Genomic DNA, 21,740 nt, shown 5'->3' on the forward strand with positions numbered 1-21,740 from the left:
CGCCAAGGGGTGGACCCGCCACCCCAGGCGAGGTGCACTTCCGTGTGACAAGGTTCATCATGGAGGCAGGTAACCGTGGCCGGGAAGAGAGTCAGTCCCGCGCGGGCGGGACGTGGAGCCCAGGGTCTGCGGGTCGAGGCCAGCGTTACGGGGCCCCGATTCCCGGCGGAGGGGACCCCTCACCACGCGGAGCCCGCGTGGCTGGGCAGAGGGAAGAGATCGGGCCTGAACCGGGCCTCTGCCTTCCGCCACGCCCTGGGTACTACGCTTTGAGTTGCAAGGCAGACGTGGGCATTGTCATTTCACCACCCTGCTCTCAGGCCCAAAAGAGAGGAACTGGCCCCAGCGAGAAGGTGGCCGAGTCGGGGTGCCTGCAGCTAGTCGAGTGCATTGTGCCTTTTGCCACTCCTGTCCCGCAGCACAGGGACACTGCATGGCACTTGGTTGCACCGCCTTTTGAGCACGTGCTTGCAGAGGCTCGTGACCAGCCTTGTTAGAGAGGTCCTGTCACGCCGAGGGCGCCCACCGTGGTTTTGGGCGCCCCTGATCCCAAGTTAGGCAAGGAAACAATGGGATTCCTGGAGAGACATTGTTCAGCTGTCAAAAGTATCTTAATCAGCTGGCAGACGGTTACTTTCTACGTTTGTTACTTTGTATGCACTTTGAGGGAGGGGGGTTGGATGAGTCTCAAGTCAAGGTGGGCAGTGTGTGGCAATGATGCAAAACCATAATATTTCTAAGAAGAGTTGCAAAGTGGCGGTGTCCCCTCAAATGCTCTATTCGTCTACCCGGAGGTCCATGTAAAGCAGGGAGAGCAAGCTGCCCTTCAAGAGTTGGCTGCATAAAACAAAACTTGGTGGAAGGTCAGATGCAGCAATACCACCGTATTGACATCTCTGGGAATAAGGGGTCCCATGTAGCAACTGTTGATGTAACTGAAGTTTAAATTATATATATATATATTTGAGAGAGGAAGGGAGAGAGAGAGAGAGAGAGAGAGAGAGAGAGAGAGAGAAACAGAAACATCAGTGATGAGAGAGAATCATCGATCAGCTGCCTCCTGCACGCCTCACACTGGGGATCGAGCCCACAACCTGGGCGTGTGTCCTGACTGGGAATCGAACCGTGACCTCCTGGTTCATAGGTCGACACTCAACCACTGAGCCACATGCTGGCCGGGCTGAAGTTTAAATCTTGAAATACTTAAAGCTCTTTAGGTATCACTTTAGAAAGACTTCTCTATTAAAACATATTGCCTATGCCTTTGCCTTCTGTGCGAAGCTGAATACTGGTCCTGCGGAGATGTTCCCATTCTCAGCCCCGGAACCTGCGATTGTTACCTTATGTAGCAAAAGAGACTTGACAGGTGGACTTAAGCATCTTGCGCTGGGGCAGTGGTTCTCAACCTTGCTAATGCCGCGACCCTTTAATACAGTTCCTCATGTTGTGGTGACCCCCAATTTCATTGTTACAAATTGAATATAATTGAAGCATAGCGATTAATCACAAAAACAATATGTAATTATATATGTGTTTTCCGATGGTCTTAGGCGACCTCTGTGAAAGGGTCGTTCGACCCCCAAAGGGATCTCGACCCACAGGTTGAGAACCGCTGCGCTGGGGGAATTATCCTAGAGTCTACTCTAGACCTAGAGCACAGAGAGAGAGGCAGGGGAGGGACGGGCAGAAGAGAAGGCCATGTGATGATGGAAGCAGAGTTAGAAGATGCTACACTGCCTGTTTTGAAGATAGAGGAGGGGGCCACGAGCCAAAGACTGCAAGTGTGACCAGAAGCTGGAAAGGGCAAGGAAACATTCTCCCCTGGAGCCTCCAGGACGAACCAGTCCTGCCAAGCACCTTGAGCTTACCCCCCCAAGACTCATTTTGGACTTCTGACCACCGGGATTGTGAGAGGGAAAAAAAAGTGTGTTGTTTTAAGCCACTGAGTTTGTGGTAATTTGTTAAAAGTAGCCCTAGGGAACTGATACAGTTTCTCAGGCAGAGGATGTTGAAAGTGATCGCAATGATTGTTGGTGGTTCTCCACCTTCTTTCAATTTATTGGATGCCATTTCACCTTCTCTTGTTAATCCTGGTCATTTGTTTTGGTTCTCTGACCCATCACAGTGATTTCCTTAGACCCGTGATGGCGAACCTTTTGAGCTCGGCGTGTCAGCATTTTGAAAAACCCTAACTTAACTCTGGTGCCGTGTCACGTATAGAAATTGTTTGATCTTTGCAACCATAGTAAAACAAAGACTTATATTTTGGCATTTATTTTATATTTTTAAATGCCATTTAACAAAGAAAAATCAACCAAAAAAATGAGTTCGTGTGTCACCTCTGACACGCGTGTCATAGGTTCGCCATCACTGCCTTAGAAGTTCTAGGGGTGGAGTAGAGGGAGAGCTTTAACCCGTAAAGCAAACCACCTTGTTATGTTTCTGTTTGTCTGTTTGTTTTAGAGAGAGAGAGGAAGGGAGAGGGAGAGAGAAGGAGAAACATCGATGTGAGAGCCGAGCATCCATCAGCTGCCTCCTGCCCATCCCCTTCCTGGGATCAAGCCCGCAACCAGGCATGTGCCCTGATGGGAATCGAACCAGCAGCCTTTTGGTGCATGGGACGACGCTCAACCAACTGAGCCACACCGGCCCGGGCTTTTTTTTGAGTTCTGTTTCCTTGTCAGTTTTCCTCCCTGGGCCTGGCTGTGGCTTTTTTCCTGCTCTGCCTGCAGTTGCCTTTGGCGGGCACTCTGCTTGCCTTTTCTAACCTGCAGGCTAGGAAACCAGTGCTGAATAAAACCTGTTTTTAAAAAACAAACATATTTTATTGACTTAAGAGAGGAAGGGGAAGGGAGAGAGGGAGAGAGAGAAACATCAATGATGAAAGTGAACCGTTGATCAGCTGCCTTCTGCACGCACCACACGGGGGATCGAGCTCTCAACCTGGCCTTGTGCCCTGACTGGGAATTGAACTGTGACTTCCTGGTTCATAGGTCAATGCTCAACCACTGAGCCACACTGGCTGGACAAGTATAATCTTTTTGGGGGGGGGGTTAAATTGATTTTTTAGAGAGAAAGGAAGGGAGAGACAGAAAGAGATAGTGATAGAGATATAGATAGAGATAGATAGAGAGAGAAAGAAACATCAATGTGAGAAACAGCAATTGGTTGCCTCCTGCACACATCCCGACTGGGGAAGGACGGAACCTGCTCCCTGGGGATGTGCCCTGACTGGGACTTGAACTCCCCACCTTCTGGTGTGTGGCTGATGCTCCCACCAACAGATCCACACTGGCCAGGGCCTGAGTCTCCTGTTTACATTGATTGATTGATTGCATTTATTGGGGTAACGTTGGTTAACAAACCCCAGGACTGGTCACCTCAGGACTGTGATATCTGTCTGATGCTCAGAGGCCGTTTTTCGCTCCTGCCATCTTGGCAGGAGTTTGGTTAGCGGAGCTGAGGGAGCGGTGCTGATCTCTAGTTAAGCACTTGCTGGCAACACACATACAACAGTGGGGTGGTCCTTTCAGGATGTGCAGAAGCTGCGATGCCAGGAGCTGACTGAGCTGTAGTCTCATTGCTTCACGGGTGTGGTCTGCAGAGCGGAAGCTGGGGGTGTCCTGGGGGCATGGGAGAAGAGCAGGATCTGCTGAGTTACTGGAGCTTTGAGCACAAGCCCTAGGGGCCCGTTAGGCCATTAGAGTCTGGGAAGGCTGGCTCTAAGCCCCTCAGGCCGAGGACTCCAGTGAAAGACCCAGTCACTGCTGGCTGGGCTCTAAGATCTTGGTCTTGTCCCAGCAGGTCTGTGCCTTAGGGCGCAACCCAGCAGCGCCCCTCACCCTGGAGGAGGGGGTGGGCGCTGGGTTGAGGTATCTCCTGCCTATTTTCTCTCGGTAGGTGTCAAGCTAGGGATGCAGTCCATTCCCGTCGCCACCGCCTGTGCCATTTACCATAAGTTCTTCTGCGAGATCAACGTGGACGCCTATGACCCCTACTTGGTCGCCATGTCTGCCCTTTACTTGGCTGGCAAAGTGGAAGAACAGCCCCTGCGAACGCGTGACATCATCAACGTGTCCAACAGGTGACAGCTTCCGGGCCCAGGCCTTTGGGGACACTTCCTGGTGTCCACCCGATGGGGAGGACAGAGGAGGGTCCCACTGTGCCCTGCCTCCCAGGCACTAGCAGTCAAGCTTTGAAGGAAGCACCTGGGTGGCCTTGAACCAGGGCTGGAAGTACCAGCAGCAAAGGTGGCAATGAGCCCGGCCGGCGTGGCTCCGTGGTTGAGTGTTGACTTATGAACCAGGAGGCCACAGTTTGATTCCCTGTTGGGGCACATGCCCAGATATTGTGGGCCCTATCCCTGCGGGGGGTGGGGGAGGTGGGGGGGCATGCAGGAGGCAGCCGATCAATGATTCTCTCTCATGATTGATGTTTCTAGCTCTCTTTCCCTCTCTCTTGCTCTCTGAAGTCAATATATTAAAAAAAAAGTGGGAATGAGCTGGTGTCAGAAGCCTGGAGAGGGTCTGTGGGAAAGAAGTTGGACTAGATAATGGGAAGCCTCAAAGGCCAGATGGAGTGGGGAGAGGGTTGGTATGAAGAAGTCCGGGTGTCAGGGTGAGGGAGTAGGGAGGCATGGCATGGAGGGAGTAGGGAGGCATGGTCCATATACTCCCCTGTATGATGGGCTGACCTGTGGGGCCCACAGAACCCAACTAGTTCAGTCTTTCCTATCCAACACATCTCTCTAAGCTCCCTCATCCTCCGGAAATTCTGTTTCTTTGTTATGGGGCGGGGCCCAGAAATCAGGATTTTTAAAAAAGATTCCCAGGTGATTCTAATGTGCAGCCAAGGTTGAGAACCACTGGTGTAGAAGGTGAGAGAAACCAGTCAGAGCTGCTAAGGAGTGGCTCTGGCCCTGGTGTGGGCATCACCTATGGGCCCAAGCAACTGTGTTCCTGTAGGGCAGGGGTGGGGAACATCCGGCCCACGGGCCCTGAAAGGCCTGCAAAATCATTTGGTCTGGCCCTTCCAAGGCATTAGGGGTGAGTTAATTAAATGATTGACCAAATAAAGCAGGCTATTTTTTTAAAAAAATATACAGTGGGGCCTTGACTTACGAGTTTAATTCGTTCCGTGACGGAGCTCGTAACTCAGATTACTCGTATGTCAAATCAACAGTGAACGAGTGAGACACGTGATGCTGGGCTGATGTTGAAGGTGGCTCGTAACCCGAATTTTAGCTCGCAACTCAAAGCAAAAAATCGGCCGAGAGACGGCTTGTATCTCGAAAAACTCGTTAGTCAGGACACTCGTAAGTCAAGGCCCCACTGTATATTTTTATTGATTTCAGAGAGGAAGGGAGAGGAAGAGACAGATAGAAACATCAGTGATGAGAGAGAATCATTGATTGGCTGCCTCCTGCATGCCCTGCACTGGGGATCAAGCTGACAACCCAGACATGTGCCCTTGACCGGAATTGAACCCAGGACCCTTTAGTCTGCAGGCCAATGCTCTATCCACTGAACCAAACTGGCTAGGGCTAAAGCAGGCTAATTTTTAAGTGGATCATTTTGTATGGCCTGTGAATAATGTTATAAATATCCACACGGCCCTTGGCAAAAAAAAGGTCCCTCACCCCCTGCTGTAGGGGAAGGATGTGGGGTCCAGCCAACGGGTGGGCTGCATCGAGGCCCTCAGGGCCCAGGAGAAAGTGATTTATGGAAAGTTACTGGTTAGCGGGGCCTCATCGCAGGCCCAGGAACTCTAATCATTAGGGAAGAAAACTGTTCTGTGCTGTTTCTCTTTTAATAAACAGGTTAGAGAAAAAAGCACACCCCACCTACTAAAAGCACGGCAGGTTCACAGTGTACCTCAAAAGACTAAGAGGAAAACAGGAGAGGGCAGTGAGGGAGGGCGGCAGGAGTCCACCCATAATTGCCAGGCCGCCAGCAGGGAGCACTGGCAAGAGGGGAAATTGTATTGATCGCTAATTGGACATGGGGCCCAGGTGGGGTTCTGTGGGAACTGGAAAATGAGTGAGGAGCTAGGAAGGATGAGTCATCGGCAGAGAGGTTTTTAGTTTTTTTTAGAGAATGGAAGGGATGGGGAGAGAGAGAGAGAGAGAGAGAGAGAGAGAGAGAGAGAGAGAGAGAGAAACATCGATGTGACAGAGACACATTGATTGGTTGCCTCCCACAGGTGCCCCAACCAGGGCCGGGGATCAAGCCTGCAGCTGAGGTATGTGCCCGTGACTAGAACCGAACCTGGGACCCTGCAGTCCGAAGGCCAACGCTCTATCCACTGAGCCAAACCGGCTAGGGCCAGAGAGCCTGCCTTTATACTTTTTAAAAAAATATTTTTTTATTGATTTCAGAGAAGAAGGGAGAGGGAGAGAGAAACATCAATGATGAGAGAGAATCATTGATCGGCTGCCTCCTGCATACCCCCTACAGGGGATTGAGCCTGCAACCCAGTCATGTGCCCTTGACTGGAATCGAACCCGGGACCCTTCAGTCCACAGGCCAACACTCTATCCTCTGAGCCAAACCAGCTAGGGCTCACCTTTATACTTGACATCTTGCTGGGTGATATGGGACAGCCCATCAGGACTAAAAGTAGAAGTTGGCTTCTCTCTTCCATTGGTTACTGTTTTTATCCTGTACACTAGACATGTATATGAAAAACAATTTATAAAAACAGAAGTAGTCCTAGCTAGTTTGGCTCAATGGATAAAGCAGACCCAACGGTCCTGGGCTCAATTCCGGTCAAGGGCACATACCTCAGTTGCAGGCTCCTCCCCGGCCTGGGCCCTGGTTGGGGCACATGCAGGAGGCAACAAATCGATGTGCAACTCTCACATCGATGTTTCTCTCTGTCTTTCCCTCTCTCTTCCATTCTCTCTAAAAATCAATGGAAAACTATTCTCGGGTGAAGATTAAAACAACAACAAACGACAACAACGAAAAACAAGACAGGAGTAGAATGACACTTTTGTTTGTTTTTTTAATAAATTTTATTTATTTATTTTTTAAAATATATTTTTATTGATTTCAGAGCAGAAGGAAGAGGGAGAGAGAGATAGAAACTTCAGTGATGAGAGAGAATCATTGGTTGGCTGCCTCCTGCACGCCCCCCACTGGGGATCGAGCCCGCAACCCGGGCATGTGCCCTTGTCCAGGATCGAACCTGGGACTCTTCAGTCCGCAGGCCCACGCTCTATCCACCGAGCCAAACCGGCTAGGGCGAATGACACTATGTTAATCATAGTGCAGAACCAAGTATGACACTATGTTAATCAAGCAGTTGGATATTGGAGTTTAGAACTGGACATCACGTGACTTCAGGGGCTGCTCAGGGCCACTTCCCTGGCTGCTGTAAGCATCGCCGTTTCTCCACAGGTACTTCCACCCGGGCAGCGAGCCCTTGGAACTGGACTCCGGATTCTGGGTGATCCGGGACAGCATTGTGCAGTGCGAGCTCCTTGTGCTGCGGGTACTGCGCTTCCAAGTCTCCTTTCAGCACCCACACAAGGTACGGGCCTCTTCGTTCTTTATACCGGAAGTGCACCCATCGAATCCTCGAGAGCACATGGGGGACGTTAGAAGGGCAGGGTCACAGCTGGGCACCGGGGCTCCCGATGGCATGCAGTGACTGGCTCAGGCAGCCTCTCCTGTCCCACTTGTGGAGTTTTCTGAGGTTCTGCCTTTCTGCCTGCTCAGCTGTGGCCACGAGCCGGGATCCGGGCTGTCCTCTGAAGCCCTTGACGTTCCCGTGACCCACATATACTGTGCGCTCAGCGAGCCACAGGAAACAGGGCTGGTTTGTGATCTACTAAAGTTCCTGTCCCCAAGAGCTGCTGCTCTGCCTCGGAGTTTGCATCCAGTTCATTTTTTTAAAAAATTGATTTTTAGAGAGAGGAAGGAAGAGAGAAACAGAGAGAAGGAGAGAAACATTGATGTAAGAGTGTCACATCGATTGGTTGCCTCCCACATGCGCCCCAACTGCCAGGGATCGAACCTGCAACCGAGGTACGTGCCCTTGACTGGGAATGAAACCCAGGATCCTTCAGTGTGAGGGCCAACGCTCTAACCACTGTGCATATCGGCACACTTTTGACTACTAGAACAAATAAATCCCAACAGAAGAACAGTTTCAAACAGCAGCAAAAGGATCACATTAAACCCTTAAAGCACTTGGACATTGGGCGCGGGGGGTGGGGGGGGGTGTGGGGCTCTGTGCCAGGATTTTGTTTCTTTGTAATTGAATTTTTATTGAGGTAAGTGTAGATATATAAGCAGTTGGAGATAACACAGAGACACCCCATTTAAGATAGACACTTTGCCCAGTCTCGCTGAATGGAAACATTTTGTAAAATGAATACAATGTAGCAGCCGGAGTGTGGGCATGGCTGCAGTGCCCTGGTTCCTGGTGTTACCTCGTTACTTGTACTGCGCTGGTGCCATACAATATAATTTATGCTCGTGTGTCATGTATCCACCACCCCAGTTAGATACAAAACAACTCTTATCACCTCAAGGATCCCTCATGTTGCCCTTTTTTATAATCTCACCCCTCCCTTCCACACCACCAACCTACTCCTGAAACCCCTGGCGGCAATTTTGAAAGTTGCGTTTTCCTGGCGCCGGCTCGATGCAGGGGCAAGGCAGGAGGGCCCCTGGCTCTGCCAGGCAATCAGAGGGCAGAGTCCTGGGAAGAATAGCACCCGCTGGGAGGGAGCCCAGTGTGACCTGCGAGCGAGCTGTGCCTTTCCCTTCCATAGGGGTCAGGGAAGCGGTGGGTGAGGCCCCTCTTCCAGGTGTGCTGGAGCCCCACGCATGTGGGGGGCAAGGCTTACTAGTGTGTTCAATTGAGCAGGAGGTTCAGGCAAAGCAGCCGTCTCCCCAGGGCGGGAGCTGACATAACTGAACTGGAAGTTCATTGACGAAGAGCTCACAGCCATGGGCGCTGTTGCAAAATGCAGTCACCTGTCTCTAGTTCCCCCGAAAGCAGGGTCCTGTCTCATCTGGGCATAAGGGTGCCATGCTCTGTTTTGTAGATGAGGGTGCTGTCTCCGGGGCTTATGTTTGAGGGGGGTATGGGGGGGGGGCAGCAATGCTGACGGTGGCCAGAGCAGGGCCATGCGATGGAGAGGGATTTCGCGGAGGTGGCCATTAAGAGTGGTCCAGGCAGGTTTTGGGAGCGGGGCCTGGGGGACAGTGGTGGGTGGACACGTGGGGACTGGGACAGGAGTAGAGATGATTTCAGGCCGAGGGAGCAGCGGGTGTCAGGGCCCTGAGGTGGAGGCCCCTGGCGGTCAAACACAGCAGGAAGGTGGGGTGCGGGCGACGAGGCCGAGAGGGAGGCCGGGCTCGGATGCCAGCGGAAGGCACTGGGGCTTTATTCTAAGTGACAGAGCACCGCTGGAAGGTTTGATCAGGAGGTGACTCGGGCCCATCTGTATTTTATATACAGTGGGGCCTTGACTTACGAGTTTAATTCGTTCCCAGACCGAGCTCATTAAGGAGTTCATTAACTCAAATTACTCTGTCAACTCAAAGCAAAAAATCGGCCAAGAGACAGCTGGTATCTCAAAAAACTCATTTGTCGGGACACTCGTAAGTCAAGGCCCCACTGTACATCGAGACAGCTTCCGGGAGAGTGGCTGGCGGGCGGAGGAAGCGCAGTGCCCCACAGTGAGGAGGCGGGTGACTGGGGGCCAGAGCCCTGCGAGCCAAGAGGCTGACTGGCGTGTCTTTGCAGTACCTGCTCCACTACCTGATTTCTCTCAAGAACTGGCTGAATCGTTACAGCTGGCAACGGACCCCCATCTCCGTCACTGCCTGGGCCCTGCTGCGGGACAGCTACCACGGGGGGCTGTGCCTCCGGTTCCAGGCTCAGCACATAGCGGTGGCGGTGCTCCACCTGGCCCTGCAGGTCTATGGGGTCGAGGTGCCCGCCGAGGCCGAGGCCGAGAAGCCATGGTGGCAGGTGAGGTGACTGCTCAGTGCACGGGCATGTGTTCCCCTTTCCTTTGCCTGAGGACTTACAAGTCCCTGTCTCTTTGTAGCGATGATCCAGCAGAGAGATGTGGGCCACTTGGGAACATGGAAGCTTGCAAATGCCCTGTCATTTCTAAGTCGAAGGCAGGGACGCTCCCCTTGGCACTGTGGGCGTCTGGGGCTGGACCATTCTCTGTGCTGAGGCATCCTGGGCACTAGGATATTGAGCAGCATCGTTGGCCTCTGGCCATTCAGAGCCAGGGGCATCTCCCCACTAGTCATAGCAACCAAAGATGTCTCTAGATATTGCTAAGTGTCCTGGGCTAGGGGTCCCCCCAGTTGAGAATTACTGAGCTCAGTCAAGCACTTTTAGTGAATGGAGTGGAAGCTTGTGTCATAGGTCAGAGGTTAATAAACTTGGCTTCGCATCAGAAGTATGGGGGGTGCTCGAAAACAGCGGTCGCCAACTGGTGGTCCATGAGGTCTGAAAGGCTGGTGACCGCTGCTCTAAAAAGATGGTTGGATGATGGGTAGGTAGATAGATGCTGGAGAAAGATAGATAGCTAGAAGATGGATAGATGGATAGATTAGATGGATGAATGATAGGTAGATAGATAGGTGATAGCTTTAGTGGTAGATAGGTAGAGAGCTAGCTAGATGGATGGATGGGTGAATAGATTGGCTAGATGATAGACAGGTAGAGAGAGAGGAGAGGATGGTGGGTAGGTTCCCCTGCAGAATCCAAAGTGACATCTGTAGAGAGCAAGGTGACATCTGTCTGTCAGAAGGGCTGTACTCAAGGACTTCCGCCCTCTGTCAAATTTCCCCCGGGTGGTCCCCTTATTTTAGAATGGGATGTTCAGACCATTTTCTGTTTGTTTTTTTCTTTTCCATACTTGAAGTCTGATGCTCCTCTCTTCATAACACCTCATTGTCTAGCCTTGGTCTAAAACAAGCATGTCAAACTCAAAGCCTAACACGGGCCAAATAAACAAGGTTGAAGTTTATGTGGCCGCAGAAACACAAAAGCTTCAACTTTCATAGAAACATAGGTTTATTTCGATAGAGACATGCTGAATGCAAAGGGCTGAAATAAATGAGTCATCGTTCACATAAAATAATAGAACATTTTAATAAAAATTAATATTTTTTCTTGAACATTAACTTACCAGACACTGAATAACTGCACAAATTAATAAGCATCACACAAATAAACCTATTTTTCTTGTTCTCTGAAAGTGAAATATTTCCTGTTGTGCACACCAAACAAGTCAGTCCAAGACTAATGACGTCATAATCGACTACCAAAATATTCAGGGCTATTATTAGCGGAGAGAAATGGTGCGCCTGTGCGTAATACGCATAAGGGAAATGAATGCAACACGATGATAGTAATCAGTCATTAGCGAGAGTTGTAGTTCATTATTAATAATCTATAATAATAAAAGCATAATATACTAATTAGACCAACGTCCTTCCAGACAAAGCTGGGGCTTCGAGGGCCGAGCCCCTTGCACGAATTTCGTGCATCGGGCCTCTAGTTATGTATAACAGTATTGGCTAGGCTGCAAAAATATTCATTGTGGGAACGTTTCTTACATAAGGTTATATTGGCTAGGCTGCAAAAATACTCATTGTGGGCTGCGTGCGCCAGCTGCGAGTTTGTCCCCTTTTGGTGTACCCCCCTCCTGCACAAACCCACAGTGGCCAGAAGTCTTCTAAATGTGTCGGTGTACCCCCCTCCTGCACAAACCCACAGTGGCCAGAAGTCTTCTAAATGTGTCATCGATTATCAATTTCCCATAAGGGAATGTGCCCCATGGGTGCTGTCCTGGACCAGCTCCTCACTACCTCCCCCCGCCCCCCCGCTCCCCTCTTGCAGCTCTTGGCTTACATGGGACCTCCCCGTTCCTGACACCCCCTCCCCGCGCTCTGCTTGCCCTCCATGGGAGTCCACAGTTTTCCCTTCTCTGCTCTGCTGGCCTTTATTGTCTGTGGAATTCCCCCCACCACCCCTCGCCAGACTATAAATGCCTGGAGGCCAGGGGTCTTGTCTGCTTTATCAACTGCCTCGCGTCCAGTGCCTGGACCTGGCACATAGTAGGTGGTCACATGGCTAAACAAATGCATCCATAGCCCCATCTTGGGCCAGATGCACCCGCATAGCATGGCCATGGAAGGGCATCTATGCACAGAAAGTATTGCTCCACGCATGGGCTTCGCGGGGCTCCCAGATCCCGTGCCTGCAGTGTCCCTGCTCTGTTGCAATCAGGTGGTGGCAGAGGACCTGCCAGTCCCTGGCCCTGTTTTCTCGGGGCACCTGGTGGGCACGGAGGCCCCAGTCCCTCAGCTGCTTGGATCTGCAACGTCGTCACTGGTTTCCACTGTCCCTGCGTCTCTCCTCTGTGTCTGCCTTCCTGCGCTCCTTCCTCTTCACTTGCTCCTGGCCGTCCCTGGACGCCACTATACCTACCGCCTCTGCTTCAGACTCTCGCTTCACGCTCTAGGCTCTTGCGAGAGAAAGGCGCCGGGAATCGGCTCCACTAGGACCCTGTTTTCTGGGCGCCACAGACTTAACCAGTAATTGTTACAACTGGGAAGAAGCGGCTTCTTCGAGGGTGGGGCGCTCAGGTTCACCCAACTCCTCACCTTTTCTGGATGATTCTGGGCCTGGTGCACTGTGTGCGTCCTGGGCACCCTGTGGACTCTGCGAGCTGTGAGCGCCAGCTCCCCATGGCGCCTGCCTGCCCCATCCTGACACCCATGTCTGATCTGTAAACACTTTCTCTGCTCGCATGCTCTCCGCCGCCACTGTTTGCAGCAACCGCCTCTCTGTTGTCACTTGTCTGCTGGGGGCTGGGGCTCCGCCGTGCAGTCAGGAGACTTAGCCAAGCTTGACGCGCTTGCCCACCAGAAGCCTGCGCTCGACTGTGCCTGCGGCCGCCGGCCTCTGTGCTAGGCCGGGTCCAGCCTCTGGGTCCGTGAGGCACCGCCTCCAAATCAGTAGTGTGTTGGAGTATGTGTCAGTTTCCGCCCTCTTTAAGGCTGCATACTAGGCCATGGTCTGGGTGGACCACATTGTGTTTGTCTAGCCCTCCATGGAGGGGCGCTTGGGTGGCTTCCAGCTTTTGGCCGTGGACTACTTTAGTTATTTTATTTTATTTTTTGCCTCAAAAAGTGTTATTTATTCAAAGGGAAAAGAAAAGAAAAAGAAAAAAAATGACAAGATGTCCATCCCTTGGCTCCCTTCCCTCCCCCCTCCTGCTCCTCCTCAGCCTGCCCCTCTCCGATGAGGTCAGCAACATTGAGGGGCATCTCCTCGATGGAGGTGTAGAACAAGCAAGTCAAACTCAAAGGCTAACACGGGCCAAATAAACAAGGTTTAAGCTTATGCGGACCGCAAAACAGCAAAAGCTTCAATTTTCATAGAAACGTAGGTTTATGTCGATAGAGACATGCTGAATACAAAGGGCTGAAATAAATGAGTCATCGTTAGTGTAAAATAATAGAACATTTTAATAAAAATTAATATTTTCCTTGAACGTTAACTTACCAGACACTGAATAACTGCACAGATTAATAAGCGTCACGCAAATAAACCTAGTTTTCTTGTTCTCCAAAAACGAAATATTTCCTGTTGCGCACACCAAACAGGTCAGTCCAAGACTAATGACGTGGCCATCGGCTGCTGAAATATTCGCTGCTGGTATTAGTGGAGAGAAATGGTGCGCCTGCGCACAAGGCACGTAAGGGAAATGAATGCTACACAATTATAGTAATCAGTCATTAGTGAACATTGTAGTTCATTATTAATAATTGTGTATAACAGGATATTGTAAAAATGAAGTTATGAAATTTTTATTAAAACGTTTCTTACACACCTTTACATTGGCTGGGCCGCACAAATATTCATTGTGGGCCGTGTGAGGCCTGGGGGCCGCGAGTTTGGCATGCTTGTTGTAGAAGGTCTCAATGTCTCAGAGTCCTCTTGTCTTTGGCCCTGGACTACTTTAAAAAATATATTTTTATTGATTTCAAAGAGGAAGGGAGAGGGGGAGAGAGAGCTAGAGACAGAAACATCAATGATAAGAAAGAATCATTGATGGGCTGCCTCCTGCACGCCCCACACTGGGAATAGAGCTTGAAACCTGGGCATGTGCCCTGACGGGGAATCAGCCGTGACCTCCTGGTTCATAGGTCGATGCTCATCCACTGAGCCACACCAGCCGGGCACGGACTACTTTTTAAAGGTCACTTCTCGGCTTGAGGTCTCTGGGAGCACACAGGTAGTGGACCCTGCCAAGCAAAACTAAAACGAGTCTACATAGAGCGGGTGCAGGAGAGACGGGGCGCAGCTTCCAGGTCCCGGCACTGATGTGACAACATGCACGGGCGCTGCCACCAGGAAAGCATCCCTGGCCGCGGTGTGCAGGGACTTTCCCGGGAGTGGGTCCTGCAGGCCCGGGGCGCCCACGTGGCTGACCTCGGTCTCAGTCTCCGGCCCCTGGTGGTCAAGGTCGTATGTTGGGCCCATGATCAACCTGGGTAGGTGGGGACTGAACTGGCTTTGCAGAGAGCCGCCGTCACCTCCAATAGCAAGTCCCTGTGCCGTCCCCCCATGCAACGGGAGTCGACACTTAGCGGCAGGAGCCTCGGTTAACACAGAGGGAGTCTAATCGGAACCTGTTTTCCTTCTCCTTTCTAGGTGTTTAGTGACGACCTTACCAAGCCAATCATTGATAACATTGTGTCTGATCTCATTCAGATTTATACCATGGACACAGAGATCCCCTAAGGCCCTGGTCCAGGCCTGCCCAAAGAGAAGCCTGGGACGCTCGGCTGCCAGGGGACGGCGCCACCACATCGCCGTGACGGCCGGTCCCCAGAGGACTGGCTGGGAGGACTGGTTTTGTGCTGCTGGAGAAGGGCCGGTGAAGGCGATGACATGCTGCCACTTTGATTCTCAGGCTTTGACTGTCCCCGGCAGCCATGGTCCAGATGGTGACGGGAGCTGCACCTCCCGCGGGCAGGAGCGTGCTGTGGGCGGCTCTGAGGCGTCCGGGTCTGCTTTTGTCCTTTGAAAGGACAGAGACTACAGTCGAGGTTTGGGATCAGTGGAAGGAAAATCAAAGAACGTATGGGACTGTACCCCAGGGGATTTTTTTAAAGGCCAGATTTATAGAAAGTATGAATGAATTAACATAGAGGAAATTTTATTTTGTTTAATAAAAGATATTACAAAGCCACAGAGTTTCTTTGCTTTGGAGCCAGTGTTGCCGAGGGCATTTAGGGGTGCTGTCCTGGCTTGGTTTCCCCTCAAATGCTCTGCTGTCCACGTGGGATTGTCCCCGGTGCTCCTGAGATGGTCCTGGGGCAGGCTCTGCATCGCCTCCTGAGGGCACGATGGCACAGCGCATGCCCATGTCATGCCGATGTCTTAAAGGAGCCTACGTGTCATCACTCCTCCTCCACTGGGACATTCACAGGGCTTGGCTTGGCAATCGTCCTGCTTGCTGCAGTGAGCATACATTTTGGGAAGGGGGCTTAGGGATTATCATTTGGGTTAAAAAACAAAACAAAACACGCCAGATCTGACTAAACTATAGGAAGTGATACACTTTTTTCTAAGCATTAATAAACTTTTTAATCACCTGAGGATATGATTTTTTAAAATATATTTGTATTGATTTCAGAGAGGAAGGGAGAGGGAGAGAGCTAGAAACATCAATGAAGAGAGAGAGTCATTGCCTGCCTCCTGCACGCCCCCTACTGGGGATGGAGTCCGCAACCCGGGCATGTGTCCTGACCGGAAATCGAACTGTGACCTCCTGGTTCATAGGTTGATGTTCAATCACTGAGCCACGCCGGCCGGGCAAGCTTTATTATTTTTTAGAGCAGTTTTAGGTTTATAGAAAAAATGATCAGGAATTACAGAGATTTCCCACATACCTTTGTTTACCCGCCCTCCCAAACACACACACACTATTTCCCCTCTTATGTAATTTACATCTTGCACTGGTGTGGTACATTTGTTATGATGAGCCAACATTGATACAGTATTATTAAAGCCCATGGTTTACATTAGGGTTCATTCTTTGGGTTGTAGATTCTATGGATTCTGACAAATGTATACTGACATGTATCCATCATGACTGTATCTTACAGAAGAGTTTCACTGCCCTAAGAATCACCTGTGCTCCATTCATCGCTACCTCCCTCCAAGTCACTACAACCAGTGATCTTCCAAAGCTCTTATGCTTTGTCTTTCGGAAGTCCATATAGTTGAAATCATAGAATATGTAACCTTTTCAGATTGGCTTTTTTCACCCAGCAGGAAGTAATAAATGTTTTATGCCAAGATACCGAGTCTAGATGGGGAGTCTAGAGAATCGCAGAACCATGGCACCCCATCCCCATCCCCATCCTGACTCCCACTCAAAAGGCACCTCTTTTTTTTTAAACCCTCATGTGAGGATAATTTTTCCATTGATTTTTAGAGAGTGGAAGGGAGGGAGAGAGAGAGAGAGAGAGAGAGAGAGAGAGAGAGAGAGAGAGAGACATTGATTGGTTGCCTCCTATACTGACCAGGGCTGGGAATCGAACCTGTAACTGAGGTACATGCCCTTGACTGGGAATTGAACAAGTGACCCTTTGGTCTATGAGTGGATTCTCTAACCATTAGGCAGGATGGGCCAGGGTGGCACCTCTTTTTATTTTTATTTATTTATTTATTTTTTTAATATATTTTATTGATTTTTTACAGAGAGGAAGGGAGAGGGATAGTTAGAAACATCGATGAGCGAGAAACATCGATCAGCCGCCTCCTGCACACCCCCCACTGGGGATGTGCCCGCAACCAAGGTACACGCCCTTGACCGGAATCGAACCCGGGACCCTTCGGTCCGCAGGCCGACACTCTATCCACTGAGCCAAACCAGTCAGGCAGGCACCTCTTTTTAAAAATAAATACGTTTTTATTGATTTCAGCAAGGAAGGGCGAGGGAGAGAGATAGAAACATCAATGATGGGGATCGAGCCTGCAACCCGGGACTGTGGCCTGACAGGGGTTGGTGCTCAACCACTGAGCCACACCAGCTGGGCTCAAAAGGCATCTCTTCAGGAAGGACAGCTCTTGGGTGCATTAGAGAAGCAGACCAGCCTGGGTTGTCCCTGGGAACCCCCACTGGGCTCCATGCACACTGGTAGGACCGTCCTATCAACACATGATGGCGTAGGGTCTGGGGGACTGTCCCGGGCACTTCCCTTCCTTTGGGAGGTTGTTACCAGGGGAGTGTGGGCTGTGGACACTGGCTGCCATGCCCTATGGCGCCACTGGCGTGGGGATGGCTGGAGTGCCTGGAGCCCACCAAGGTAGCTTTGGCGCTCTCCTCCCTGGTTGGGGGCACAAGGAGGGGTCACACACTCGTGACCAGTCAGGCACTGGGGCTTGCTTGAGTTTACGAAGTGACTGTGCTATTTATCTTCAGGGTCAAGGATCCAAGTACGTGTCCCCTTTCTTCTGTGTCCTTCCCAGATGTATACACCCAGCTTCATTGGGAGCCCTTGGAGCGCAGGGCCGGCACCCAGGCTCAGGACCCAGGGCTGGGACTCTGGGCTTGGAGGGTAGCAGTTGAGGGGCCCAGCCCAGCAGGCCTCTGAGGACAGCTTCAGGGCTCTTGCCAGTCCTTTCTGCTTCTGCTGTTTAGAAAGCACTCGAGTCCAGCTGGTGTGGCTCAGTGGTTGAGCGTTGACTTAGGAACTAGGAGGTCACAGTTCAATTCCCAGTCAGGGCACGTGCCCAGGTGGCGGGCTCGATCCCCAGTGTGGGGTGTACAGGAGGAAGCCAATCAATGATTCTCTCTCATCATTGATGTTTCTCTCTCTCCCTCTCCCTTCCTCTCTGAAATCAATAAATATTAAAAAAAAATCAGCCCTGACCGGTTTGGCTCATTGGATAGAGCGTCAGCCTGCGGACTGAAGGGTCCCAGGTTCGATTCTGGTCAAGGGCATGTACCTTGGTTGCGGGCACATCCCCAATAGGGTCTGTGCAGGAGGCAGCTGATGGATGTTTCTCTCTCATCGATGTTTCTAACTCTCTATCCCTCTCCCTTCCTCTCTGTAAAAAAATCAATAAAATATATTTTTAGAAAAAAAAATCACCTTGCCTCTGTCATGCCCTTCTTCCCTGAAACCGGGCACAGGCACCCCCGACCCTCCGTGCCCCAGGCCTTGCCTGTGCTGTGTTGACAGGGCCCTGCCCTTGGCCAACACTGACTTGATGTTAATGGAACTAAGAGAAGGATGTTTCACTTTGGGATTCCCTGTCGTCTCGGCCCTGGCGAGATCACAAGCTCTGACAGAAGCTTCCATTTCTTTGCATCTCCTCAGGGTCAGCTCCAGGGAGGCAGCTGCCCCATGCACTTGACCGGAGGCCTGCTCTCAGCTCTCAGCTCTCAGAAGGCAGAACCCCTGCTCTGGACAGGAGGGCTCTCCAACTACGCCTGTTCCAATGTGTCCCCTTCCCACACCCGGCCCAGGGCAGGTCAGAGCCAAGGGGATGGCTGGGTAAAGCTCCCTAAGGAATCAATGAGCATCCCCACATGCTAATGATAGCTACCATGCTGACCCAGGAGAGCATGGCCCAGAAAGCTCTGGGTGGCGGGGGCTAACACAGTCTCTATGGCGGATTTTGTGGGTCTAGGTTTCCTTTTCTTTCTTTTTTTAAAATATATTTTTATTGATTTCAGAGAGGAAGCGAGAAGGCGAGAAAGATAGAAACACCAATGATGAGAGAGAATCACTGATTGGCTGCTTCCTGCACGCCCCCTATTGGGGGTCGAATCTGCAACCTGGCCACGTGCCCTTGACTGGAATCAAACCTGGGACCCTTCAGTTCACAGGCTGATGCTCTATTCACTGAGTCAAACCAGACAGGGCTAGGTTTCCTTTTCATATGATGGAATACCAGGTGAGTGGCTTTCTCTCTATGGGACTCAGTTTCCCACTTTTTTTAAAAAAAGTGTTTTATTGATTTCAGAGAGGAAGGGAGTGGAAGAGAGAGAGAGAAACATTAGTGATGAGAGAGAATCATTGATTGGCTGCCTCCTGCATGCCCCCTCTTGGAGATCGAGCCCACAACCTGGGCATGTGCCCTGACTGGGAATTGAACTGAGACCTCCCGATTCATAGGTCGACGCTCAATCACTGAGCCACACCAGCTGGGCGAAGTTTCCCAATTTATAAGTTGATCAGGTTGGACCAAATCATCTCTGACTGTGATTGCTATTTTGAAATCCTTTGACTCAAAAAAAAGGGGGAGGGGGAGAAAAGCAAGAAGAATAAGAGGAGGATGATGAGGAGGAGGTGGAGGAGGAGGAGGAGGAGGAGGAGGAGGAAAAGAGAGGAGGAAGAGGAGGAAGGTGAAGAGGAGGAGGAGGAGGAGGAGGAAGAAGAAGAGAGGAGGAAGAGGAGGAGGAAGGAGAAAAGGAGGAGGAGGAGGAGGAGGAAGAAGAGAGAGGAGGAGGAGGAGGAGGAAGGAGAAGAGGAGGAGGAGGAGGAGGAGGAGGTCCCTTGATCTGATGGTGCCGTCACACTGCCCTGGGGACTTGCTGGCTTTGGGAGCCCTTGGAGGACCGGGTTGGCGTCCAGGCTCCGAACCCAGGGCTGGCCTCTGGGCTTGTCATCTCAGTGTGTGTCACTCTGTGTGTTTTCCTGATGTGGCCGAGGCTGGAAGCTCCGCTTTCCGCATGTGTTGTCATTGGAATAGAGATGAAGGGAAGGTATTGGGATGTAGGTGACACTGCCTGGGAATATGTGACATGCCAGCCGTTTTATAAGGACACTCGGACACAGGATATAAATGTGGTTTTTGTTGTTGTTGTTGTTCATTTGGGCTTCCTATTACCGTAAAAAATAATGGGGATTAAAGATATCTAATGTCCCCTCTCCTTTATTTTAGTGTCAAAAAGATCAGCAATGAGCCCAGCCGGTGTGGCTCAGTGGTTGAGCATTGACCTATGAACCAGGAAGTCACGGTTCAATTCTCATTCAGGGCACATGCCTGGGGTTTTGGACTTCATCCCCAGTGGGGGGTGTGCAGGGGGCAGCCGATCAATGATTCTCTCTCATCATTGATGTTTCTCTCTCTCTCCCTTCCTGTCTGAAATCAATGAAAATAATTTAAATAAGGTCAGTGAGAGACCGAGAAGATTGTCTCGGACCGGAAGCTCCCATGACTGTAAAGTGATAAATGGCTGAGCCTTACTCGGCATGGCAACCTGGTAGAAGGAAGGGGGCAGCCAGGTCCTATGAGGGACTTGGCCCATCTCTTCCTTTCCAACTGTGATGGAGTGAATGGTGTCCCCCAGAAGAGGTGTCCACATCCTAACCCCTAGGGATGGGACCTTATTTGGAAATCGGGTCTTTGCAGGTGTTGCCAAGGTGATATGAGATCCTACAGGAGTGGGGGTGGGGGACTAGTGCAACATGACTAGTGTCCTTAGAAGAAGAGAGGAGACACAGGGAGAAGGCCATGGAAAGACACAGATGCACAGGGAGAAGGTCATGTGACAATGGAGGCAGAGACAAGTGATGTGGCCATGAGCCAAGGACTGCCGGCCACTAGCAGAAGCTGGGAGAGACAAGGCAGGTCTCATCCCTCTAGCCTTGGAGTAAGCACGGTCCTGCCCACTCCCTGATTTCAGACTTCTGGCCTCCAGAATTATGACAGGATAAATATTTGTTGTTTGAAGCCCCCCAGTTTGTGGAACTTTGGTACAGGCCCCAGGAAACTCCTCCACGGGCCTCCCCCAGGCTACCAGGACACACCCTTGCTCCCAGGGCATCATTGGGTGGTGAAGACGGTGTCAGCTTTGTGGCGGGATGGGTGTTGTAGTGTTTCCTTGCCCCAAGCCATTTGGTTAAGTACCATTTCCCCCCAATGTCATATTTGATAATAGTGTGAATCCATGGAAAAGAATCCACAGACACAAATGGATGATTCTTTTAGGGGGAACCAAAATATCTCTCCATCAGGTGCTATCTTGCTATGGCGTTTGGCTCAATCGAGATTTACTTAGCTTCATGGTTCAAGGTGGACTCACACATCAATGAAGAAGCAAGGGCTCTTTGTTATTTGTTTGCTGTTCTTAGCTATTCGTCTTTTTGAGAAATATAGATTCTGGTGGTTGAGAGGGAACGGAGAAGCCATTTTTCTCCTTTCCTGGCACCTTCCCTGGAAAATGCATCCTCTGGCACTGCCAAGTCTAAAAGGGTGATGTGCGGAGTGGAGAAATAAGGATATGAGGAAATGAAATGCAGGAGTCTTGATGCTGTCACCGCAGTGGTCATTTGCAAGTCCCAGATCAGAGCTGACTCTGTGACTCAGCTGGGGGTGGGCCACAGACCACAGATGTCCCATCGCACAGGTGTTCAAAGACACCTGGTGAGTGCAGGAATGAATGGGGGAATGACCATGGAGCAAGTGAGTGAGTGGAATAATGGTTTTTCTTGCCATGTCTTTGGGTTAAAGAGGAAGTCTGATTGGAAGCCTTGGGTACTACTTGGGGGAGAGGGGGTATAAAATAGTGCAGGTGCTGTGGTAAACAGTTTGGCAGTTCTTCAAAAAATTAAACATAGCGTTATTGTATAATCCAGAAATTCCAACTCTGAGTATCTGCCCAAACGGGTTGAAAGCAGGAACCCAAACACATATTTGTGCACCAGTGTTCACAGCAGCAT

At 50.8% G+C, this 21,740-nt stretch overlaps 1 protein-coding gene across 1 annotated transcript; it reads left to right on the plus strand.

Annotated features, from left to right (window-relative positions):
* The first annotated feature begins 6 nt into the window (after nucleotides 1–6).
* Nucleotides 7–15,247, plus strand: CCNQ (cyclin Q). Its single transcript, XM_006087699.2, has 5 exons — nucleotides 7–69; nucleotides 3,901–4,084; nucleotides 7,401–7,533; nucleotides 9,763–9,990; nucleotides 14,767–15,247. The coding sequence occupies exons 1-5, from the start codon at nucleotides 60–62 to the stop codon at nucleotides 14,794–14,796; spliced, it is 585 nt and encodes a 194-aa protein (XP_006087761.1). The 5' UTR covers nucleotides 7–59; the 3' UTR covers nucleotides 14,797–15,247.
* Nucleotides 15,248–21,740: the final 6,493 nt, after the last annotated feature.

This window comes from Myotis lucifugus, unplaced genomic scaffold (assembly GCF_000147115.1).
Source record: "Myotis lucifugus unplaced genomic scaffold, Myoluc2.0 scaffold_40, whole genome shotgun sequence".
In the NCBI taxonomy this organism is placed as follows: domain Eukaryota; kingdom Metazoa; phylum Chordata; class Mammalia; order Chiroptera; family Vespertilionidae; genus Myotis; species Myotis lucifugus.

Coding starts and splice junctions, on each gene's coding strand:
- CCNQ (XM_006087699.2), top strand. Junction 7,534..9,762: donor CCTTTCAGCACCCACACAAG/GTACGGGCCTCT, acceptor GTGTCTTTGCAG/TACCTGCTCCACTACCTGAT. Junction 9,991..14,766: donor CCGAGAAGCCATGGTGGCAG/GTGAGGTGACTG, acceptor GATCTCATTCAG/ATTTATACCATGGACACAGA.